The sequence below is a fragment of the Procambarus clarkii genome, chromosome 5, assembly GCF_040958095.1.
Source record: "Procambarus clarkii isolate CNS0578487 chromosome 5, FALCON_Pclarkii_2.0, whole genome shotgun sequence".
In the NCBI taxonomy this organism is placed as follows: Eukaryota; Metazoa; Arthropoda; class Malacostraca; order Decapoda; family Cambaridae; genus Procambarus; species Procambarus clarkii.
The window spans coordinates 17,556,450-17,579,851 of NC_091154.1; the positions used below are offsets into that span (position 1 = coordinate 17,556,450).

The following is a 23,402-nucleotide window of genomic DNA, read 5'->3' on the forward strand; positions in this document are numbered from 1 at the left end:
TTCTAGTCTTTTTCTTGTGTTTTTCCGTTTTCTCATTTTTATCCTACACATGGTTGTGTGTTTTGTTTGTGCCTTTTGGCTCTCCTATTGCCAGGTTTGGGTTCCTGGTTTTCTGGCTTACCCTGCCTGTTGGCGTTTTCATGGTCTCTTGGTGTCCTTTCTCTAGAGTATCGCGTTGGGACTGTAATCTCCAATCTCCTGGCGGGCTCGCTGGCATTGGGATGTTTTTCAGTACGGCAGATGTTCCATCTCCTCCTGCAGCTGGCTTGGGTTTCCGGCTCTGCTGGCTTGGGTTTCCAGTTCTGCTGGCTTGGGTTGCCGGCTCTGCTGGCTTGGGTTGCCGGCTCAGCTGGCTTTATGGTCGCATCCGAGATCTTCCCGCAGCTCCGCCTCTTCCTAGGCTCGATTGGCCCATGACGAGGCTGGTTCGGTTTTGTCTCGAGTCTCTCACCTTCTGTTGGTGGTTGGGTGGCTTTGTTGATGGTGTCCCACCTGCATGCTTCGTCTTGGCGGCAGTGTGGGTTTTTTTGGTGGTCCTTCCTTTTTCTTCTGTCCCTTCTTAGGTAGCTGCATTGTTGGCGTGGTCTTGTCTTCTCTTGTGGAGGTTTGGGGCCTTTATCTTGTCCCATCCTGTCGCCTCGTATCATGCGGCGCTGGTGGAGCCGCTTCAGCTTACTTCTGCGCCAGTTTGCAAGCTGAGCCGTCCTGGTCATTGGACTGAGTGCTATCTCTCCTTTCTTCTCAGTTTATTGTGGCCCCTTCGGTTCAGGATTGTTTCTCCAAGGCCCTCTTTCTGTTGGCATTGGCCTCTGGGGTCAGGTTGGGGAGCTTCATGCTCTCCTCTTGTCGCAGGGGTTTCTGCTCTTTTGGTCTTCGGGATGGTTTTGTTTGCCTGCAGCAGTCTCCTTCTTTTCTGGCAAAGAATGAGGCTGCTGCTTCCTGGAGGGGTCTCAGGGTTGTTGATGCTTGGTTGGTTAGGCCGGGGGTGCATCATGTTTTGTGTCCGGTGGCGACTCTTGGCCGTTATTTGCGTTCCTCGGCTTCTGTGTCCAGGGATGCACTTTGGGTTGATCCGGTTTCCCTTCTTCCCTGTTCGCGGGTGCGGGTTTCCCAGGTCGTCAGCAGAGTTATTCAGGCTTGCCAGCCTGTGCTCTATTCCCGTGCCCACGATGTTCGTAAGTTCGCTGCTCTTGCTGCCGTCTTTGGCTACATGTCCTGGGCTGACTTTCGGGTGTGGGGCTTTTGGCAGTCGAACAGGGTTCTGGCTGCTCGTTACCTCCTGAACGTCCCTGGGCCTAGTCAGGCCTGTGTCGCTTAGGGTCGACAGCTGCAGCCAGTTGTCTCGACTTTGAGTTGAAGAGTGAGCAACGACCGCCTCCCGGGTACGTCCCTAAGTTTTTCCTCTATGGGTAGTTAGCTCCATGGAGCTGAAGGGGGTCCTCCCAGAAAACCAGCGTTGAATGTAATGAAACGCCATTTTCTGGGTGAGACCCGGAGGCTCTCTGGTATCCCTCCCTCCCTCCCTCCCTCCGGTCGGCAGTTTTTGCATAATTTGACATCCAGCCTCAGAACTGAAGAGTGGATAGCCGGTGCGAGGGGTCTGGGGCTCCCCCTTTCCCCTCCCGGAAAGGGGGGAACTGCGCAGACAGCAGAGCAACGACGTGTGACATCATGATTGTTTGCTCGTTTCTTTTATAGGAGTTCTATCCACTTGTTCGGCTTTTGGTAGCAATATTTTCACCAGAATAGGGGTTTGTTTTTGGATGCTTACCTCTCTGGGTGCCTGACCCGGTCGATGGCAGACACAGAATACTTCCAACCACACGGGGGTTTCTATAGGCCATTGCTCCCCATGCCCCTCTGAGGGGGCCAGATTCTGGCTCGTGGTCCCCGGTAGGCCCATAGAACTCCATACACGTGACTGATGCCAAAGTCTGACATTAGCATATCAGCCTAGTAAGCCCCGGGGAGCTTTCGGGTCTCGCTCAGAAAATGGCGTTTCATTACATTCTACTTTTTTTTTTTTTTTAACATGAATAATGCATTGAAATAGCCTGTGCAGTTATGGGGAGTTTAATACCAAGACAATGATACACTTCAAAATTCAGCTGAAAAAATCCTCAGGAATATAGGGTGGACCTTAGACAAGCTGTGGACTTCCTGTCCTTCATAGAGGCCATTATAGGTGGTGGCCCTTGGGTAAAATCAGGAAAATTTAGTATTAGATTTGTTACAGCTTTGACTAATGTTACAGGTTACAGTTTACCATGGGAGACTCAAGGGACACATTATCCGAGCAACTTTGCCTCGCCACTGGAGATTGCCATAGAGGCCTCGAATGGTGCCTCGGACTATGGAAACAAGTTTGGAGAACCAGTTATTGCTGGCTTTGCTCGATCCTTTGGAATGGTAATTGGTAAGTATGCAAACGTTGACAAAGATGTTTTGCTATTACAGTCCGTTCAACATGTTTTCAATAACCCATAAATTTAGTAGCGATGCATTATTATGGTAATTAGAATTTTAAATGTTGAATTCTCATTGAGCATTTTGCTGAAATATTAGACATCAGTCAAATGAATGAAAATTTTTACTCCTAAATATTACAACTATAAAGATATCTAAAAAGTTTTTATAAAGTGTAGTAATATTTGAATAGGTGTTGAAGTAATCAAACACTTTACCATACTTGTTGTTTTATTGATCAAATAATTCCAATACAATTAAATACTGCAATAATACCATGTGGTATACAATAATATTTACCGTTTATGCACTTTCTATTCCTTATAATAATAGGCAAAATTGCATAATCAGCTAGTGCTAAATTAAATTAAGAAAAGACAATACATGATACTGTTTCCACTCGATTATCCATACTATATGGGAAGGACCCTCAGCCGGATTATCACGTTTTCCGGATTACAGTACTTTTTCACCTCCGAGTCCAAAAGTGACCATTTCCAACTATTTTTATACTACAAACAACATAATTTGAATTGCCTTGCCACATATAATTATTAAATATTCAAATAGAAACCTCAACTTACCTTGTTGATGTTCATCAACTTGATTGATGCCAAATATCTTGAAGTTAAGAATTCTTGACAATTTACATAACCTATACTAACACAACACTAAAATCAACACTTAAAATTACTGTACAGTTCATTAACCCTTAAAGTGCGCATCACTTCATATGAAGTGTAAATAGTTTTACCAGTCAACTGCGCTTCACTTCATATGAAGTGTATGGGTACCGCGCACGATTTGAATGGCCCGCGGTGTAGCTGGGGGTCCCATACGCTGCCCAGGGGCTCTAGTAAACAGCGGCCATTTTGAACAAAAATCCAGCTCACGATTCGATGGCATGGGAGGCCTCAGTTTAGCGAGAGTCACCATGGCGAGCGCACGGTCAAACGCCTCACGAGCACGCATCACTCAGTCCCTCACCCCAGAGCAAATAGCCCACGAATTATTCTCTGAAGGTGAAGAAAGTGTGTTTGACGATTCAGACAACGATGAGGATTATACACAGTTGTCGGGAGATAGTAGCAGCAGCAGTGAAAGTGAGAATGACCGCCATGCCATGGCGAGGCCTATACGCTCTCCCATGCCTCCTCGCCCATTTTCTACCCCAATTCTACCACGACCTCACAGTTCCTGTGGATATTTTCTGTTTGAGGGTGACGAGTCAGAGGGAGGTGACTCCTTTTCTGGGTTTAGTGACTCAGATCAAAGTTTTATTGAGCCTGTGGCTGGTACCAGTGGTGTAACTGGGCGAGAAATTGTCGCGTCAGCAGCATCTCGCCCGGCCAAGCGCCACCGCATGGCACCACATGAGGGACCAAGACCCTCGTGTTCACGTGCACCCACCTCACGTGCACGTAGCCGCCGTGCTTCTCGCAGACGGTATTCAGCTCCTGGTCGCCGGTATGCATCGCTTCCTCGCCGTCTTTCCTCTGCATCTCGCAGGACGCCTGGTGTACTTGAGTGGAGTGATGGTGACGATTTTATTCCTAATATTCCTCACTTTGACGATAAAGATGTAGGGATTACAAACCTTTTCCCTAATCAAGGTGAGGACATGGCTGAGATGGAATATTTTACAGCATTCTATGATGAACCACTCATGGAATACATTGTACACCAAACGAACCTGCATGCTGCTTACCTGATTGAGAGGGAAATCACAGAATTTTCACGACTGCAGCGTTGGAAAAAATACCACAGTGGCGGAAATGTATGTGTTTTTGGCACTCTGTTTGTTGATGAAGCACTGTCACAAACATGCAATAAATGACTATTGGAGCAAGGACAAGACAATACCAACACCTTTATTCGGGAAATATATGTCACGAGACAGGTTTCAGATACTCCTCAGGTGTCTACATTTTGGAAGTGTTCAGGACCGAACACCTGATGATAGACTGTGGCGAGTGAGGCACTACATGAACGATGTTATTGGAAAATTCAGAGATTTTTACGTACCAGCACAGAAGCTGGTGGTTGATGAATCTCTCATACTTTTCAAGGGACGTGTTCCATTCAAACAGTACATTCCCTCAAAACGAAACCGATTTGGCCTGAAATTTTTTGTTCTTTGTGATTGTGAGACAGGATACGTGTTACACATGATTCTGTACTCGGCTAGTGATGTAGACATTCCCGGTAACGACGAACATGGATTCTCGGGGAGTGTAGTAAAGACCATCATGGCTCCGTGGATGAACAAGGGACACATTTTATACACAGATAATTACTATACAAGTCCCTTGCTAGCTCGGTTCTTGCTAGAAAATAGAACCGGATTGGTTGGTACAGTAAAGCCACAACGAAGGGAAATGCCTGTGTTTGACAACGACATTGCAGTTGGTGAGTGTCAGAGAAGGAAAAGTGATAACATTCTGTCAGTTCGGTGGAAAGACAAAAGAGAGGTGAACTTGTTGACAACAATTCATGATGGAACAATGGTGAACAGTGGGAAAGTGAGCCATAAAACAAACGCACCACTATATATAAGCCAGACTGTGTTTTAGACTATAATATCAACATGCGGTTGATTGAAAAATCAGACATGATGATTGGCACTGCAGAGTGTGTGCGGAAGACATGTAGGTGGACGAAAAAAGTGTTCTTCCATCTTGTGGACATGAGCATGCTGAACTGTTTCAACATGTACCTTGTGAGAACTGGACGTAAGCCCACTTTCCGTGACTTTGTATTTGATGCTGCAATACAGTTATTAGGAAAGTTTGCAAAAGATGTCCCAGGTATTCAGCGGCCCATCATAAACCCACTGTTGCAGCATGCTGGTACTCCACGCCTCGCTCACACTGAAGGCTTCCTAGCACACAAACTTAAGTATTTGCTACCTGGTGTGAAGCGTGCAATAGCCCAACGTGATTGCTTGGTGTGTAAAACAACGACACGTAGAGACAAGAAACGGAAGCTTGTGCAAACATGGTGTGAAACGTGTGGTATCCCATTATGTGCTGTCGACTGCTTCAATGACTACCACAGTCTAGAAATCTTCTAAGTGTGCTTCAAAGTGTGTATAGCGTGTGCGAGTGTGTAAATATGTAAACATATAAGCAGATAGCGTGTGCGTGTGTGTAAATATATACAAATATAAGCAGAACATACAATATAATAGACTGTAATGACATATTATATTGCCGTAATTGAAAACATTTGTGTGCGCCTGTGTATACTCAAATATGCAACAATTATTGATACAAAATATGTTCAAACAGTATTTGAAACACAATTAGTGAAAAAAAATTAGATAAAATGTGCTTAGACATTGTAAATAAATAGCGCGAAAATATATTTGTGGCAACTCTGGCTGTTTGAGGACCGCGCGCAACATCTCCCGGGCGTGTACTGCATGAGCGAACATGCAGATTGTGACGTCATCACCGAGCTTCTCGGCTCTATTGCAACAAAAGTAAGTACAATAGAATTTTTTTTTTATTTTTCCCGTGATCAGTGAACAGAACCTTACAGATTAGCAAAAAAAATAAATTTTTTTTTTTTCAAAATGACATGCGCCTGTGTGGATAGCAGGATATTAGACCCCGAGCATGTTAAGGGTTAAGCAAAGTTAGTTTTGACTGTCAGCTGCTGAAGCCTCACTGTTGAAGGTGCTTGGCTTGTCTGTGAGGCCTCACTGGTTGAAGGTGCTTGGCTTGGCTGTGAGGCCTCACTGGTTGAAGGTGCTTGGCTTGTCTGTGAGGCCTCACTGGTTGAAGGCGCTTGGCTTGGCTGTGAGGCCTCACTGGTTGAAGGTGCTTGGCTTGTCTGTGAGGCCTCACTGGTTGAAGGCGCTTGGCTTGGCTGTGAGGCCTCACTGGTTGAAGGTGCTTGGCCTGTCTGTGAGGGCTCACTGGTTGAAGGTGCTTGGCTTGGCTGTGAGGCCTCACTGGTTGAAGGTGCTTGGCCTGTCTGTGAGGGCTCACTGGTTGAAGGCGCTTGGCTTGGCTGTGAGGCCTCACTGGTTGAAGGCGCTTGGCTTGGCTGTGAGGCCTCACTGGTTGAAGGTGCTTGGCTTGCCTGTGAGGCCTCACTGGTTGGAGGCGCTTGGCTTGCCAGTGAGGCCTCACTGGTTGAAGGTGCTTGGCTTGGCTGTGAGGCCTCACTGGTTGAAGGTGCTTGGCTTGTCTGTGAGGCCTCACTGGTTGAAGGCGCTTGGCTTGGCTGTGAGGCCTCACTGGTTGAAGGTGCTTGGCTTGTCTGTGAGGCCTCACTGGTTGAAGGCGCTTGGCTTGGCTGTGAGGCCTCACTGGTTGAAGGTGCTTGGCTTGTCTGTGAGGCCTCACTGGTTGAAGGCGCTTGGCTTGGCTGTGAGGCCTCACTGGTTGAAGGTGCTTGGCTTGCCTGTGAGGCCTCACTGGTTGGAGGCGCTTGGCTTGCCAGTGAGGCCTCACTGGTTGAAGGCGCTTGGCTTGATTTTTTTACCATATTAGAATCAAGTTTAGCTTGCCTTCTGATATTTCAGATATTTCTCTTTTTGTTTCCTTATATCAGAAACAGTACTAGTGCCTATATTAAATTCCTTGGCAACACTTGAAGTTGACCGGCCATTTTCACAAAGTTATGTAACACATAACGTGTCCTTAACCCTTAAGTTGTGCAACCCATCATATGATGGGTCGAGTGACTTGCTATAAATTGTGCATCCCATCATATGATGTATTGGAGTACAACGCAAGATTTAAATGGCCCGCGGATACACGGGGTTCACCTCATCTTCATCAGGGCTCTTGTAAACAGACGCCATTATTTTTTTAAATCGCGGGCGAAATTCCCAGGTGTGAAGGCCTCGGTATTGAGTGAGCCACCAAGCCTGACGCACGCAGCATGAGCTCACAGCATTGCTGTTCAGCTTGTGACCACAGCATCGCCTAAAAAGGCCATAATATACATGCTCATACTATTATTTAGCGATAATATTAATACAGAAGACCCCTGACTGTGATAAAAATGACCAGGATTCTGATAATAGCAGGATTGTTGTGATAATTAGGGCTTCAGTGGGAGAAGTAATCTTGGTGGGGAGGGAGGTAGCATTGTCTGCTGACTCTGTGTGACCACCTTTTACTGTCTGGACTCACTATACCTGCTTAGTTGTTCGCTATGGTAAACAAAATATGCAGATACTTGTATTTAAAAGAAAAAACAGTATGGTGGAAGTAGAATGGTGGCGAGTCAGGTGAGATGAGGGACGGAGGGAGGGAGGGAGGGAGGAGGGAGTGGCAGCCAGTGATGGGCTGTCACTGGCTGCCACTGCCACTCAGCATACCAACTTAGTGGTTCATTATGGTGAACACGAATGTAGATACTTAAATATAGCGTGTATATACAGTGTAATAACGGCAAAAGGAATGTTGGGGAGAAGCCATTTTGGTGATGGGTGTGGCAACATCTGCATGATTTGTCATGTTGATAGGGGTGGCCACTATGCTCTTTGGGCATTATACCGGCTTAGTTGAACAGTTATGGTGAATAAAACATGTAGATACTTATACATAACGTCTGTATATAGGGTAATAGCACCACAAACAGTATTGTTGGGGTGAAATTTTAGTGCTCATTGCACCAGGTACAGATAGATTTTCGCTTCCTGTTTCTTCGTTCTGTGTGCTTGCAAATAACGGACTTATGTACACCCTAGGTGCATTACCACCTACCTGAAGGTGGTATGTAAAATGTACCACCAAGCTTGTAAAATGTAAGGAAGTCTTGAAAAGATTACAGGAAAAGATCAATTTGTAAGGTAGACGTGAAAAGATCGCTTTGTAAGGTCCCACACAAGAAGAGATTCAGCCAGCCTCAAAGAAGAGGCTGTCAAGAAGAGATTCAGCTGTTCTTCAAAATATCTATGGAAACCACCACCATTGAAGCCGCTAACACTGTTCATCTATACTACTTGTATCAGATGCATCATTAGTGAACGCAGAAAATGATTCATCCATGTATCATCTAAATAAATTAGAGATAGCATAGGTAGGCAAGGGTGGCGCTTAGAGCTACAACTGGATACGCTCGCTGTATCCTCCTCATAGGTGCTGTATCACTTGCATTCAACCTTTGTGTTAGGTCCTTATTGCGCCTAACTTCACCAATATTATGACCCTTATGTTCTTCAGACAATAAGGTTTGAATTTCACCGACAGCGCGCAATCTTTCAACACCGCATCGGACAGGTGTTCGGGAGCCAGAGGCGCGTGTGCCACCCATGGTTGCTCATTCAGTACTAACCTAGCCAGCAGCCCTAGGACATTCAGGGAATTTTTTCTAAGATGGCTGCCTCTCACTGGAGGTCCTAAGAGTCCACTTCATACACAACCAACCTCGCACACATTAAGAATGGGTACGAAAAAAATCGAAGTTTTCTCAGTTGGCGCAGTTTCCCACCGACCGAGAATACTCGGTTGGCGCAGTTAAGTGGTTAATTGTTAGGACAACCTTCTTTCTCTTAATTCCTCTAGAATGATTGATGCTGCTACCAGACATAGTCTTGGCCAAAAATGTTCAAAGTTACTATGAAAATAAAAAAGTTATTTAAAAAAAATATTTCACTAATGGTGCAGCACAAGGGATGGGAGCACATGGCTGGACCAGGCCTGGATAGGTCCACTTGGGGCAGGCAGGCACGTTATGTAGGCCGCCAGGAGGAAAAAAATCACAATCTATCTGGGGGGAACCCCGTCGGCTCCCCGGAGCTTTACCGGCTGATATGCTAATGTCAGACTTTGGCATCAGTCATGTGTATGGAGTTCTAGGGCCTACCGGGGACCACGGCCAGAACCTGGCCCCCTCAGAGAGGCAAGGGGAGCAATGGCCTATAGAAACCCCCGTGTGGTTGGAAGCATTCTATGTCTGCCATCGACCGGGTCAAGCATCCAGAAAGGTAAGCATTCCAAAACAAACCCCTATTCTGGTGAAAATTGCTACCTAAAGCCGAACTAGTGGATAGAACTCAACAGAAAACAAGGAAACTAGTATGATGTCATACGTCACCGCGCTGCTGTCTGCGCAGCTCCCCCCTCCCCGGGAGGGGGAAGGGGGAGCCCCAGACCTCCCACGCCGGCTATCCACCCATCAGTTCTTCGGCTGATGCTATAGGCAACGGTTATGTGCTCCGGCTCCAGTGGTTGTTTCAGCACTGTACTTAGTGTGGTGTCTGTTTTCTAGGTGGTGCGTGAGCCGGGAGTGATTCTTCAGTACTCGGGCTGCATGCGCCTAGGGTTCCCTACCCTAGGTGCCCTGTAAGTACTGCCCTTGGGGCTTGGGGCCACCTTCCACAAGTTCCTTGGGTCCTGCCCCTGCTTGGCCGTTTACTGCTTGGTTTTCGGCCGCTCTTTGTGTGCTCGGGTGTTCTGTTTCCCTTGTTCGCCTTAGAGTAAGGGGCAGTTTTTGCACTGGTGGGGCGCAGGGTACTGTGCAGCTTGTCTTTACCAATCATAGCGGCCGGCTCTGTTCCGCTTGGGTACGCTGTCCTCTTGCGGGGTTTTCTTTTTCTTTTTGTTTATCAACCTGGTCGGGGGGGGGGGTCTGCCTTCGTTCTTGCCCCTTGTGTCCCTTGTGTTGTGAGTATTTTCTGGTGGTACCCCCCCTGCTAGGTCCCCGTGAGTGTACACGTCCCGGGGGTTCAGCTCTTAGAAAGTTGTTTGGTAGCTTTGGGTGCCGGTTAGCAGTACCCTGCCTGGGATTACCTGAGTGCGAGTCCTCTTATAGTAAACGCTCGGGACCCTGAGAAACCCCTGGGGGCGTGCGGGTCCGATGGATGTGACCCCAGAGTCCCCCCCTCGCTTCCAGCAAGTTTGAGGGTTGCTCTCACCCTTTGTCTCTGGGTGACTCTCTGTTTTGCCTCCGTCTGCTGCCTGTGGGGTCGGTGACACCTTCGACCCGGAGTCCTGCGAGTTTGGTTGCTCGTTGTGGCTCGGTTACCCAGTTGTGCTAACAAAGCGGGTGCGGTCAGCAGGGGCGTTGCACTTGAGCCTTGGTGGTGGCAACGTTCTCGTGGTTTCCTCCCCGGGAGCCCCGGGGCTGCCCCATTATAGTTCGTTTTGGGACTTGGGGGTGTTGGTTGCTTCGGTTCCATCCACGCCCCCTTGTCTTTCCCCTGGATCACCCTTCCTGCCTGCATCCGGTTCCTTACCGTCTGTAGGTTCGGGGCGGGGTTTTTGATGGTGTTGAGACTCGGGCAGTCTCGGGGAATTCCCCTTCCGGGGTGGTGACGGGGGCATTTGAGCCTGTTCCTCCAGCCGTGTTGTATGAGTCTGCCAGTGGGCTCCCTTCCTTGGTGTTTTCACGGCTGCCCCGGTTTTCTGGTACGGCCGGGGCTTTGGGAGGACGGTTCGGCCCTGGGGCCTGTCGTGTAGGTTCCCGGGGCTGGGGAGGGGCTGACTTGGGGGCCCTTGGCCCCGTTGGACCCCGTGGTTTTTTTTTATCCCCCTCTAGGCGGGGCTTGTGGTTACGCGGAGTGGGGTCTTTCCTCCCCACTCGCCGTACGTGCTGTTGGGCGTCGGCCCCTCCCCGGGCTCGGTTCCTTGGCCTTTGAGTCGGTTGGTTCCGTCCTGTGGGTGGATGTTTCCTCCCACCCCTTTTTGGGACAGTGTTTTCGTCATGTTTCCCCGTTCAATGGGGTTCTGCGTGACTTCTGATCTCGGGTGTGCCTGCGCCTTCGTGTGCCTTCGGGACTAGTGTCGGCATCTGTGTTCTCGAGGGTACGGGAAGGTGTTTCGCTACTTCCCGCATTATTGGAACGTCTGTCGGCTCCTCTTACTTGTCGCCCTGTTGGGCTACCTGTCGCCCGGTTGGGCTGCGTGTCGCCCGGTTGGGCTGCGTGTCGCCCGGTTGGGTTCCTTTTTGGGCTCTTTGCTTCTTTGGCTGGTTTTTATTGTTTCTGCTTCCTCTTTTGGCTACTTTTCTTGTGCAGTAGTCCTGGCTGGCGCCTTCCCGCAGAGAGGGTGTGCGGTTCGGCCAGCGTGTTATGTGCATGCGCCGTGGAGTTTGTTTTGGTCTGGGCGGTGTTTCAGGGCTGGTGTTTTGCGCCCTTTTTGCTACAGTGCTTCTCCTCTCGTTCTTCTCCCTGGCTGCGGTATGTGCCCCTTCGCGCCGGGGGTGTCCTGGTTCCCAGTTGTGGGGAGGACACCGCGGTTTTCCGTGTGTCATGGGTGTGGACCGCCTCCTTCGCCTCTCCCTGCTCTCCTGCGGGTCCGGCAGGGTCCGGCTCTGGCGGTGCTCCCAGGTTCTTCTGGGCATGGTTGAGTCGGGTCAAGTTCGTGCCACCGTTCGCCAGGTGAGTTTCTGCGGTCTGGCATCTTTTGGCCAGGCGCTGGATGCGGAGTTGTTTATATACCTGTCTTTATTTAAGTATATTTTTGTACGACTGAGACCGTTCGCACACCAGTGACTGTCCCTTTTTCAACTCTTCCTGTGCATGTCCAATCCATGCTGGAGTCATTCAGGGGACCCTCCTTTTTAATGTTGTGGGGGTTGTAGGGTTGGTTCTGTACTCGCCTGGTAAGGCTCCTGGCTGTGCTTGCAGGATTTGAGATCTGACTCTTGGGTCCCGCCTATCTGGTAGAATTTGCGGGATAGTACCAGTGGAGTGCAGTGGTGCTATTGGCACATTTGGGGAACACTGTATTACCATCAGAGGTCGGTGCTTGTTACATGACCTACTTGCGAGCATAAACCTTCTTGCTGGTTTGTCCGTGGTCTTCCAGGGCGCACTAGCCTGTTTTCGTATGGCAGTTCAGGCCCGTCCTGGTTGTGGGGGTATGTGGGCCGGTGGACTGCTCCAAGCAGCTGCCTGGTGGGCCACCCTCTGGCCGGTCTAGCTTGGCCTTGGGCTGGGCTTGAGGTGTAAAAGAGCTCCCAGTACCTCATCCAGCAGGTATCGAGTGGGGTTTCTCCGCCGTCGGTTGCCTGGTGCAGGTTTCTGGGCCTGCAGGGTTTTGTCGTGTCTCCATTGGCCCTGTCTGGGGTCTGCCTGCTCCGTTCTCTGCCTTTGCAAAAGGGAGTTGCTATTTACATGTTGGATGTTGCAGTGGTGCCTGTTGTTGCTGCTGCTGCACGTGTGCATTGGTACCGTGTTCATGGTGGCGTGCCCTTGTTCCTGTGTCCGGTTGTGGAGTGGCTCTTTGCTGCCGTTTTGTGCCTGGGGATTGCGTGGGTTTTTTTCTGTCCCTGCCTGTTTGTCCACCCCTGGTTGTTATCCTGGGGTTTTTGTGCTTCTGCTCTTTCTTCCTGCCTCCTCTGCAGCAGGGGTGTTCTGTGTGTGTTCTTAGGCGTTTGTCAGCCTGTGTCCTGTGATGTGCTTCTTTGTCTCGGTCTATTGCAGTTGTTCGTACCCCTTGGTTCGGGTACTGTTCTGGCGGCGACCCTTTCGCCTTCTTTGGTTTCCTAGCTTGCCCTGCCAGTTTTTTTTTTTTTGGGGTCTTGCGATGTCTCACGTCGGACCCGTCGTATCTGAACTCCTGGCGGGCTTGCATGCTTTGGGGAGTTTTTCTGTTTGGCAGACGTTCCATCTCCTGGTGCCGCCTGGGTTTCGGTGGTTGCGCCCGAGATCTTCCCGCGGCTCCGCCTTTTCCTGGGCTCAGAGGGGCCTTGTTGGGGCTGCTTATGTTCTGCCTCGTGGTCTCGCCTCCGGTTGGTGGTCGGGTGGCTTCGTGGTAGGTGTCCCACCTGCGTGCTTCTCTTGGCGGCAGTATGGGGTATTTTGGCGGTCCTTCCTTTTCCTGTCCCTTCTTAGGTGGTTACTCTTGTTAGCTTGGTTTACTCTCGACTTGGTTTTCTGGTGGGGGTTGGGGGCCGTCGTCTTGCCACATACTGTCGCCTCTTTTCGTGCGGCGCTGGCGGAGCCGCTTCAGCTTCCTTTCAGTCTTGGTGTTGCTTCTGCACCGTTAGTAAGCTGTCTTGTGCGTCGTTTCACCTCCGGCCTGTTCGTGCGCCTCTTGCACCATCCTGGTCTCTGGTCAGCGTACTCTGTCTTCTCCTCGGTTAGTAGTGCCCCTTCGGTTCCGGTGTGTTTTTTCGTCGGCTCTTTCCTTTGGGCCTTTGCCTCTGGGGGTCGAGTCGCTGAGTTTTCTTGCTCCTACGGTTTTAGCGTTTTGGTTGTTTGGTGGCAGCAGTCTCCATCTTTTCTGGGGCGGGGTGGGGCTGCTGCGTTCTGGAGGGGTCCAGGGTTTGTTGGTGCTTCGTTGGTCGGGCCGGGGGTGTGTCGTTTTTTGTGTTCAGTGGCTGCCCTCCGCTGTTGTTTGCGTGCCACGGCGTTTGGGTCCGGAGCGCGTTTTGCGTTGATCCGGTTCTGTTCTTCCCGGTTCGCGGGTGATAGTGTCCCGGGTGGTCAGCCGTGTTCTTGCGGCTAAGCTGCCTGTGTTCTTCCCTCATGCCTGTGGCGTTCGTGGCTTCGCTGCTCTCGCTGCCGTCTGGGCGACGTGGCCTTGCGGTCTTTCGGGCATGGATTTTTGGTGTTCGTGCAGGGGCCTTGCTGCTCGTTGTTCTCGTGTTGTTCTCGGGACTTTTCGGGGCTGTGGCGCCTTGGGTTGGCGCTTGCTGTCAGTTGTCTCGCCTCCTTGGGGGATGTGCGTGGTGTCCGCCTCCCGGTTCTGTCCCTTTGACCTTCCTCTGTGGGTAGTTAGCTCCGGGGAGCCGACGGGGCTCCCCCCAGAAAACCAGCGTTGAATGTAATGAAACGCCATTTTCTGGGTGAGACCCGGAGGCTCCCCGGCAACCCTCCCTCCCTCCGGTCGGCGGTTTTTTGCGTGTTTTGACATCCAGCCTCAGAACTGATGGGTGGATTGCCGGCGTGGGAGGTCTGGGGCTCCCCCTTCCCCCTCCCGGGGAGGGGGGAGCTGCGCAGACAGCGGCACGGTGACGTATGACGTCATACTAGTTTCCTTGTTTTCTGTTGAAGAGTTCTATCCACTAGTTCGGCTTTAGGTAGCAATTTTCACCAGAATAGGGGTTTGTTTTGGAATGCTTACCTTTCTGGATGCTTGACCCGGTCGATGGCAGACATTGAATGCTTCCAACCACACGGGGGTTTCTATAGACCATTGCTCCCCTTGCCTCTCTGAGGGGGCCAGGTTCTGGCCGTGGTCCCCGGTAGGCCCTAGAACTCCATACACATGACTGATGCCAAAGTCTGACATTAGCATATCAGCTGGTAAAGCTCCGGGGAGCCGACGGGTCTCACCCAGAAAATGGCGTTTCATTACATTCAATGCTGGTTTTTTGAAGCAACCTTCAGCCTGTGCAAATTGTTTATAGGAAACTTGTATAGTATTTATTACGTAAGTACTAGTATTTCTTTTGTTTTTATCTATGATGAATTGTTCTAAAATTAATGGTAATTCTTGTACTGTAGTGCATAGGCCCCTCCACATCCCCCTTATCCCCCAGGTGGTCCCTCCCAACTCTCCCCCCCTCTCTCGACATGACCCACCCACCCCACCCCCTCCTACACCATGCGCCTTGAGCCACAGCTGTATGGGATTAATACGGTACGGCTCACCACCTGGCTTTCGTATCCAGACAATTCACCGATTGTCCGGCTGACTGACCGGATAGTGTAACATCAGCAGTAAGTTAACCGGCTCCGATTTTTTATCCGGCTCCTATGAACATTTTGGCCGGATAGTGAACTTTATCCGGTCATGATTTTAGCCGGATAAGGGCATTTTCCAGATGGTCGGATCCCGGATAATCGAGTGTCTACAGTACTGACTTGTATTCATGGGAGTCAGCTAATTTGCCAGGAATCAGGTCGACCAAGGACCAGAACACATTCAGTCAAACGAGAGATCAATAGATACAAGAATTACATTGGCAAGGTACTATAATATAATACTGTACTATATTTTACTATAGGTATTAACCCCTGCATTGTGCACCACACACCCAGGATTGTTTTAGGTCTATCATAAAATTAAAAAATCATACATGGGGCTCACTGTTACTTCCTGAGGCCTCTAGTAACCATCCCCCATTTTGAAAAACAAAAACAAATTATAGTCCCTTACTTTTCTTCTAAGGCCTTAGTAGGAAGATAAGGAAAACATCTGGCATATCACCATCCAGTGTCTGAACGTGCCGGGTGCCACCAAGAGCCACTGACCTTTTAACACTTTCGCGCTTAGGATTATCCATGAGTCGTCACCGTATTTTCTTACGTTTCCGCATAACAGACGACGCCTGTAGTCCATCGAAAAAATATTTGTATAAAATCCATTTATTATCCGATCAACTTGGGAATAGTATACAAATGTTTGCCATGAAATTTACGTTTTCTCTAATAGCCGAACAGCTTATAAAAGAAAACGGCGTGGCAGTGAATCATCGTGGTAAAACAATTGTATTATTGACACGACGAGTGTAATCGACGTAGTTTTTATATATGTTGCCGGTCGAACGCATCCTTATGTGACCTTTAATACTTATGTTCTTATAGAACATTCTATTGCGAGCACATTGGTACAAAAATGAAATACATCGACAAATAATGTCAGGACAGTGAATTGAATATACACTTTTCAAAGCGAGTTTCGCTGATATGCTGCCGTGGGTAACACTTCGGCCACTTCCCACACTGTTTTGGGTGGGCTACGACATTGAATCATATGCGGACATATATGCATATGTCCGCGTAGAGAATTTTATTGTGATTCCAATGATACCACAATTAGCGATGTAGGACAACTGTAGGCTTCGCAACCATTAAGAGAGTGGAAACATTTTGTTGCTGTTTGGCGCTCTTGGCGAATGATCTGAATAGTTTTTTATTTGGTGTTGATAGTCCTTATGGTTTGGCGGCATTTTATAGATATGTTCTTATAGACAATTTTATTGCGAACACAGTGATACCAAATTTAAATACGTGCGCCTTCAATTATTATCAGGACAGTAAAAAGAGTTTACACTTTTTCGGTCTTACCGCTTAGCCCCGCGGAGCGCCGAAAGCATCTAGGGTATTATTTTTTTTTGAGCGCCAAGAGTGTGAAAGTGTTAAAAAGAGCAAATGATCGATGACCATGTATATATTTACAGGCAAACTGTGTACTAAGTGCAGTTATAAGGTTTAGTCTTAGTATATTACCTTACTAAGGTTTAGTATATTTTCAAAGTAATACATAATGACCACCATCATTGACATGTAAATTCTACTTGTTAGAATGAAAAAAATAAATAAAGTGAGAAACCATGGAAAATTGTTATTCCTGTGCAGCACCTCACCTCATATTTACTGTAAAAATGAAACTTCTTCAGGCCACTGCTGCTAAACAACAATCGGCTCTCCTCTTCCTTTTCCCCACGCCACCTGCTTCTGGCTCAGACTTCTGAAAGTTTCAGAATTGGGGCACGGATCAGCTCAGAATGTGGCTTGGACAGTTCCAGGGCTTGCTCCCTTCTGATGTGGGTGTGGAGGCAGTTGAGCTTCTCAGTCCTGTCGATGCTTTAAGGTTTTCCCAGCCGACCCCCGTCTTTGAGGCATTTCTTTTGACTCTGCTTTTCAATCCCAGGCAATGGGTGTGGATGAGAGCTCTGCCATGGAGTTCTCTACTGCAGGTTCTGGGGCTCAGGGAGGTGGTTTTGTTTGGGCCCTTGGGTCTCATTTGACATTGTGTAGACTTTCATGTCTTTTGTGAAGGCTCACTCCATTCTGGGGTGAGGGGTTTCTTCTCCCTCTTTTCCTGTGGGTGTGGCTTCCCAAGTTTGTTTCCGTGAGCCTTTGAGTTCTTCGTACTCGTTCTTTTGGAAGTTCTTCCACCTGGGTTCTGATGAAGGCTTGGGAGGACCTCAGTGTAATTACCCAAGTGTAATTACTTAATTAAGTATATTTCAGGATGAGAGCTATGCTCATGGTATCCCGTCTTCCCAGCACTATTTGTTATATAACAATTTGAAATTACCAATGGTTTTGACCTCCTCCACCTTCTCGCCTAACTTGTTCCAACCATCTACCACTCTGTTTACAAAAGTGAATTTTCTTGTATATCTCTGGCAGCTTTGTTTAATTTAAATCTATGACCTCATGTTCTTGATGTTCCGGGTCTCGAATTCTTCCCTATCAATTTTATTAATTCCTGTTACTACTGTCTCCACTCGATTATCCGAACTATATGGGAAAGACCCCCAGCCGGATAATCACGTGTTCCGGATAATGGTACTTTTTCACCTGGGTCCAGAAGTGATCATTTTCAACTTTTATACTACAAACAACGTAACTTGAATTGCCTTGCCACATATATTTATTAAATATTCAACTAGAAACCTCATCTTACCTTGTTGGTGTTAGTCTTCTTGATTGATGTTACACATCTTGAAGTTAAGAATTCTTAACAATTTATGCAACCTATACTAACAAAACATTACAATTAACACTTAAAATTACTGTACAGTTCATTAACCCTCAAACCGCTAGGGGCCCAAATGGAATTCACACCCACAGGCGCAACAAAAAAAAAAATCCAAAAAATTCTTTCGTCTTATAGAAGTGTTCATTTTTGTTCCCTGATCACGGAAAAAATAACAAAAAAATCGTAGGTGGCATATTTTAGCTGCAATAGGGTAGGAAAGTGTGGCAAAAAAGGGGCGTTGGCAGAGCCTTCGCCAGACGAGGTATACTCCGCCCGAGCTGTCAGACGGCAGTTGCCACAAATATATTATTATCCTAATTATTTCAATGTCTGTGATTGATTTTTTCTTAGTTTTTTGCAGTAATATTGTTCCATACAGTGAATTGTGGTATATTTATATTATAAAATGTGTGAACCATCGCTGTACTCAAAATTATGGTGTGCATATTAGTGATTCAATTATTATGTTCATAAAACAATAATCAAATAGTTTTGCTGTTGTTACACTATATACACAGGTTATATATAAGTATTTGCATGTTTTGTACACCATAACGAACTACTAAGTTGGTCTTGTGAGTCAAAAAGCAACGAGGAGTGACCGCCAAACACCAGCGAGCCACTCACTGCCACTCTCTCCCTCAACACCACCTCACTCACCCTCATTCACCACCCACAATACTTTTTCTGTATTTATTCACTATACACAGACGTTATATATACGTATTTACATGTTTTGTTCACCATAACTGTACATCTAAGCTTGTATGGTGAGTAAAGGCCATAAGACGTAGCTACTCACACAGTCAGCTGATCGGCGGCTGCCCTCAAGGCCAGACGCACTAATATTTGTCCTCCAACAATATTGTTTGTGGTGTTATTACGCTATATACACACATTATATATAAGTATCTACCTGTTTTATTCACCATACCTGAACAAATAAGCTGGTATGGTGCCCAAAGATAATAGTGGCCATCAGTAAACAACATGCCAAGTCGTGCAGACGACGCTCCTCCCTCACCAAAATGGCTGCTCCCAACCTACTCCTCTCGCTGTTATCTCACACTATACACACGTTATATATAAGTATCTACATTTGTGTTCACCATATCGAACCACTAAGCTGGTATGGTGAGTGCAGTCAATAAATGGTGGCCACACAGAGTCAGAAAACGACGCCACAACCCTCCCTCCCACAGCCTTACTCCTCCCTCCATGGAGCACAGCGCTAAATATCACCACAATCCTGCTATTATCAGAATCCTGGTCAGTTTTATCACAGTCAGGGGCTTCAGTAATACTATCACAGCTAAATAATAGCAGTATCATTTATATTATGGTATTTGTAGGCGATGCTGTGGTCACAAGCTGAACAGCGGTGCTGTGAGCTCGTGCTGCATGCGCCAGCCTTGGTGGCTTGCTCAATACTGACGCTGTAACACCCAAGAATGTTGGCCTGGATTTTTTTTCTAGGTGGCATCTGGCAACTATCGGTCGTGGCTGTACTATAGCTGCCCCTATCCCAGGCGGGGCGTTTAAATTATAGCGCTAGACACAAAATCATATATAAATGATGTGCGCGGTTTCGGTTTTGTCACTGATATAATTTATATATGATATGCGCGGTTTGAGGGTTAAGCAAAGTTAGATTTGACTGCCAGCTGCTGAAGCCTCACTCGTTGAAGGCATTTGGGTTGCCTATGAGGCCTCACTTGTTGAAGGTGCTTGCTTGTGCCTCACTTGAAGGCGCTTGGCTTGACTGTGAAACCTCACTTGTTGTAGGCATTTGGCTTGCCTATGATGCCTCACTGGTTGAGGTGTATTACAGTAACTTAAATTGTTAGTGAAGACAACCTTCTTCCTCTTAACACCTCCAGAACGATTGATGCTGCTACCAGACAGTCTTGGCCAAAAATGTTCAAAGTTACTATGAAAATAAAAGTTATTTACAAAAAATATTTCACTAATGGTGCGGCACTGTGGTATAACACGAAGGACGGGAGCACATGGGTTGACCAGTGTTGGATGGGTCCACTTGGGGCAGCAATAGCACGTTATGTAGGCCGCCAGGAGGAAAAAACTCAATATTTTTTAAGGAAACTTCAGCCTGTGCACATTGTTTTTAGGAAACTTATATATTTGTTATTACATAATTACTAGCATTTCATTTGTTTTTGGCTATGATGAATTGTTCTAAAATTAATGGCAATTCCTCTACCCAGGTGGCCCCTCCTGACGTTCCCCTCCCAACACCACCCACCCACCCCACCCCCCTCCTGCATCATGTGCCTCGAGCCAGCCAGCCACAGCCAGACGGGATTAATACAGTACGGCCCACCCCATGGCTTTCATATCTGGACAATTGAAAGATTATCCGGCTGACTGTCCAGATAGTGTAACATTGGCGGCAAGTTAACCGGATCCGATTTTTTTTCCGGCTAAACCAGCTTTTATTCAACTCCCATGGCCATTTTGGCAGGATATTGAGAGCTTATCCGGTAATGATTTTGGCCGTATAAGGTCATTTTCCAGATGTTAGAATCTTGGATAATTGCGTGGTTACAGTATTTTGTACATAGTGATCATATCAGCTCTTTTTCTTCTATCTTACAGTTTTTGCATATTTAATGCCCCTAACCTCTCCTTGTAGCTCTTGTTCTTCAGTTCTGGGAGCCACTTAGTAGCATTTCTCTGCACTTTTTCCAGTTTATTGATGTGCTAATTAACCCCCAAGCTGCTAAGGGCTATTTGGTCTTTGTCACCCACAGGCACATTAAAAAAAAAAGGGTTGTTAATGTTAACCTGTTAATTTGTGTTCCCTGACCACGAGAAAAAAAAATTTAATTGTACTTACCAATGACGTAAATGAGCCGACAATATGAGCGATGACGTCACACCCTGCATACTCGCTCGTGCAAGGTGCGTCCTGGAGGTGCTGCGCGCGGTCTTCAAGCAGCCAGAGTTGCCACAAATTTATTTTTGCGGCATTATTTGCAGTGTCTAGGCGTATTTTATCACAATTTTTTTAAACTAATTGTGTTGCATATAATGTTACTTGATGTTTAATGATGATAATAACTTGCATTCATTGAGCATTCACATGTGCACACAAATGTTTTAAAATTGCACAATATTTAATATGTATTCACATTTTTTATTATTATATTTACACACATCCATGCACTACAGGTTTTTGCAACATTATTGCACATTTAGAAGTCTTGGAGACAGTGGTAGTTACTGAAGCAGTTGACAGCACACAATGGGACTGCACATACTTCACACCATGTTTGCACCAGTTTACGTTTGTGGTCTCTACCCGCCAAACACACGCTGAAACTACGACGTTGGTACAACTTTCAAACAAGTTTTAACGCCACCTAACCAGTTATAACAACCAATATAGCAAGTTGTAACAAGGTTCTAATACGTCATAAACACGTTAAGCCAAGATGTAACAACTTTATTACAGTTGTAACAAGCAGAAAATGGAGACAGTTTCGGTTTGTGTTTCCAGGGTATTTTGTTGTTCTACAAACTAAGCAATCATGTTAGCCTATTACACGCTTTCCAGCTGGTGGCAAATGTTTTGCACTGTGTGCTTGAAAGCCCTCCATGTAAGTGAGCCTGGGTGTAGCAGCATGCTCCAACACTGGGTTCATGATGGGTCTTTGTATGCCAGGAATTTCTTTGCCAAACATTGTTAGTAACAGTGTCACAAGTGTATAACCAAATGAATGGAAACTTGGTTTACGTCCAGTTTACATCAGATACATATTGTAGCTGTTCAGCATGCTTATGTCAACAAGATGGAAAAACACTTTTTTCATCCACTTCAATGTTTTCCTAACACACTCAACAGCGCCCACCATCATTATCAGATTTATCAACCAAATGCATGTTGATATTATAGTCAAGAACACAATCTTGCTTATACTGGTTGTTTTGTTGCTCGGTTCACCCTGCCAAGGAGCAGGTCGGCCGAGCGGACAGCACACTGGACTTCTGATCCTGTGGTCCTGGGTTCGATCCCGGGTGCCGGCGAGAAACAATGGGCAGAGTTTCTTTCACCCTATGCCCCTGTTACCTAGCAGTAAAATACCTGTAACACCTGGGTGTTAATCAGCTGTCACGGGCTGCTTCCTGGGGGTGGAGGCCTGGTCGAGGACCGGGCCGCGGGGACACTAAAGCCTCGAAATCATCTCAAGATAACCTCAAGATAGCCACTATTCACCATTGTACCATCATGAATGGTTGTCAGCAAGTTCATTTCTCTCTTGTCTTTCCACCTAACTGAGAGTATTTGATTACTTTTTCTTAGCTGGTAGTCATGAATTTCAAGATTATTGTCAAACAGTGGCATTTTCCTTCTTGGTTTTACTGTGCCAACCACTCCAGTTCTACTTTCAATCAAGAACCTAGCTAGCAAGGGACTAGTATAGTAGTTATCCGTGTATAAAATGTGGCCCTTGTTCATCCATGGTGCCACTACCACCACACTTTCTGAGAAACGATGTTGGTCGTTACCGGGAATGTCTTCATCGCTAGCAGAATACAGAATCATGTATAACACGTATCCTGTTTCACTGTCACAACGAACAAAGAATTTCAATCCAAATCTGTTGTTTGGAAGGAATATACTGCTTGAACCCAACATGTCCTCTGAAAACCACAAGGGATTTGTCAATCGCCAGCTTCTGTGCTGGTACGTAAAAATCTCTGGACTTTCCAATCACGTCATTCATAATGTGCCTGACTCTCCAGAGTCTATCATCCTCTGTCCAGTCTTCATTACTTGCTAAAATGAAGACACCTGAGGAGTATCTGAAACTGGTCTTGGGACATATATTTCCCGAACAATGGTGTTGGAACAGTCTGGTCTTGGCTCCAGTAATCTGAGATAGCATGTTTTACAGAGTGTTCCATCAACATACATAGTGCCAAAATATCATACATTTCACCTATAGTAGTGTTTTTCCAATGCTTCAATCGTGAAAATTGTCATCTCTCTTCCAATGAGGTGAGCCGCATGAAGGTTCATTTGGTGTACAGTATATTCCATGAGCGGTTCATTATAAAATGCTTTAAAATAATCAATTTCACACATGTTCTCACCAGTATCGGGGAAAAGGTCTGTAATCCTGTCTTTGACAATAAAGGCAGATATTAACACTTTCGCCCGGGCATGACGCAGCATTGCGTCATCCACTTTAAATAATGGCAAAAATCAGGTTTTTATCAGATTTTTTTGGGACTGGTTTTAAAATGCGCGCCGATGTCTTCCCATTTTCTTTGTTGAGCCTCGTGGCCCTCAAGCGGCTTGGCACACGCCGTGGGCCCATTGTTTTCGCTCCACTGTTGTGACCAATGTTGCCTCCCCTCGCATCTCAAACGTGTGAACATTTCGGCTATTTTGCCGTGGCTATATTTCTTACTGCGGCTTTAGAAACTATCTACGCTTACTCCACGATGGATAGTGATCATGAACAAGGCCCTTCCAGGAAGAAAATTGCGAAAGAAAAGCTT

General features: G+C 47.0%; 1 protein-coding gene across 1 annotated transcript in view; it reads left to right on the forward strand.

Moving 5' to 3' along the window:
• Positions 1-23,402, forward strand: part of LOC123766585 (phosphoribosylformylglycinamidine synthase) — a 452,541-nt gene that overhangs the window by 153,019 nt on the left and 276,120 nt on the right. Inside the window, exon 9 of the mRNA XM_069302853.1 lies at positions 2,255-2,416. Within this exon, the coding sequence (XP_069158954.1) occupies positions 2,255-2,416 (162 nt within the window). The remainder of the gene's footprint in view (positions 1-2,254; positions 2,417-23,402) is intronic.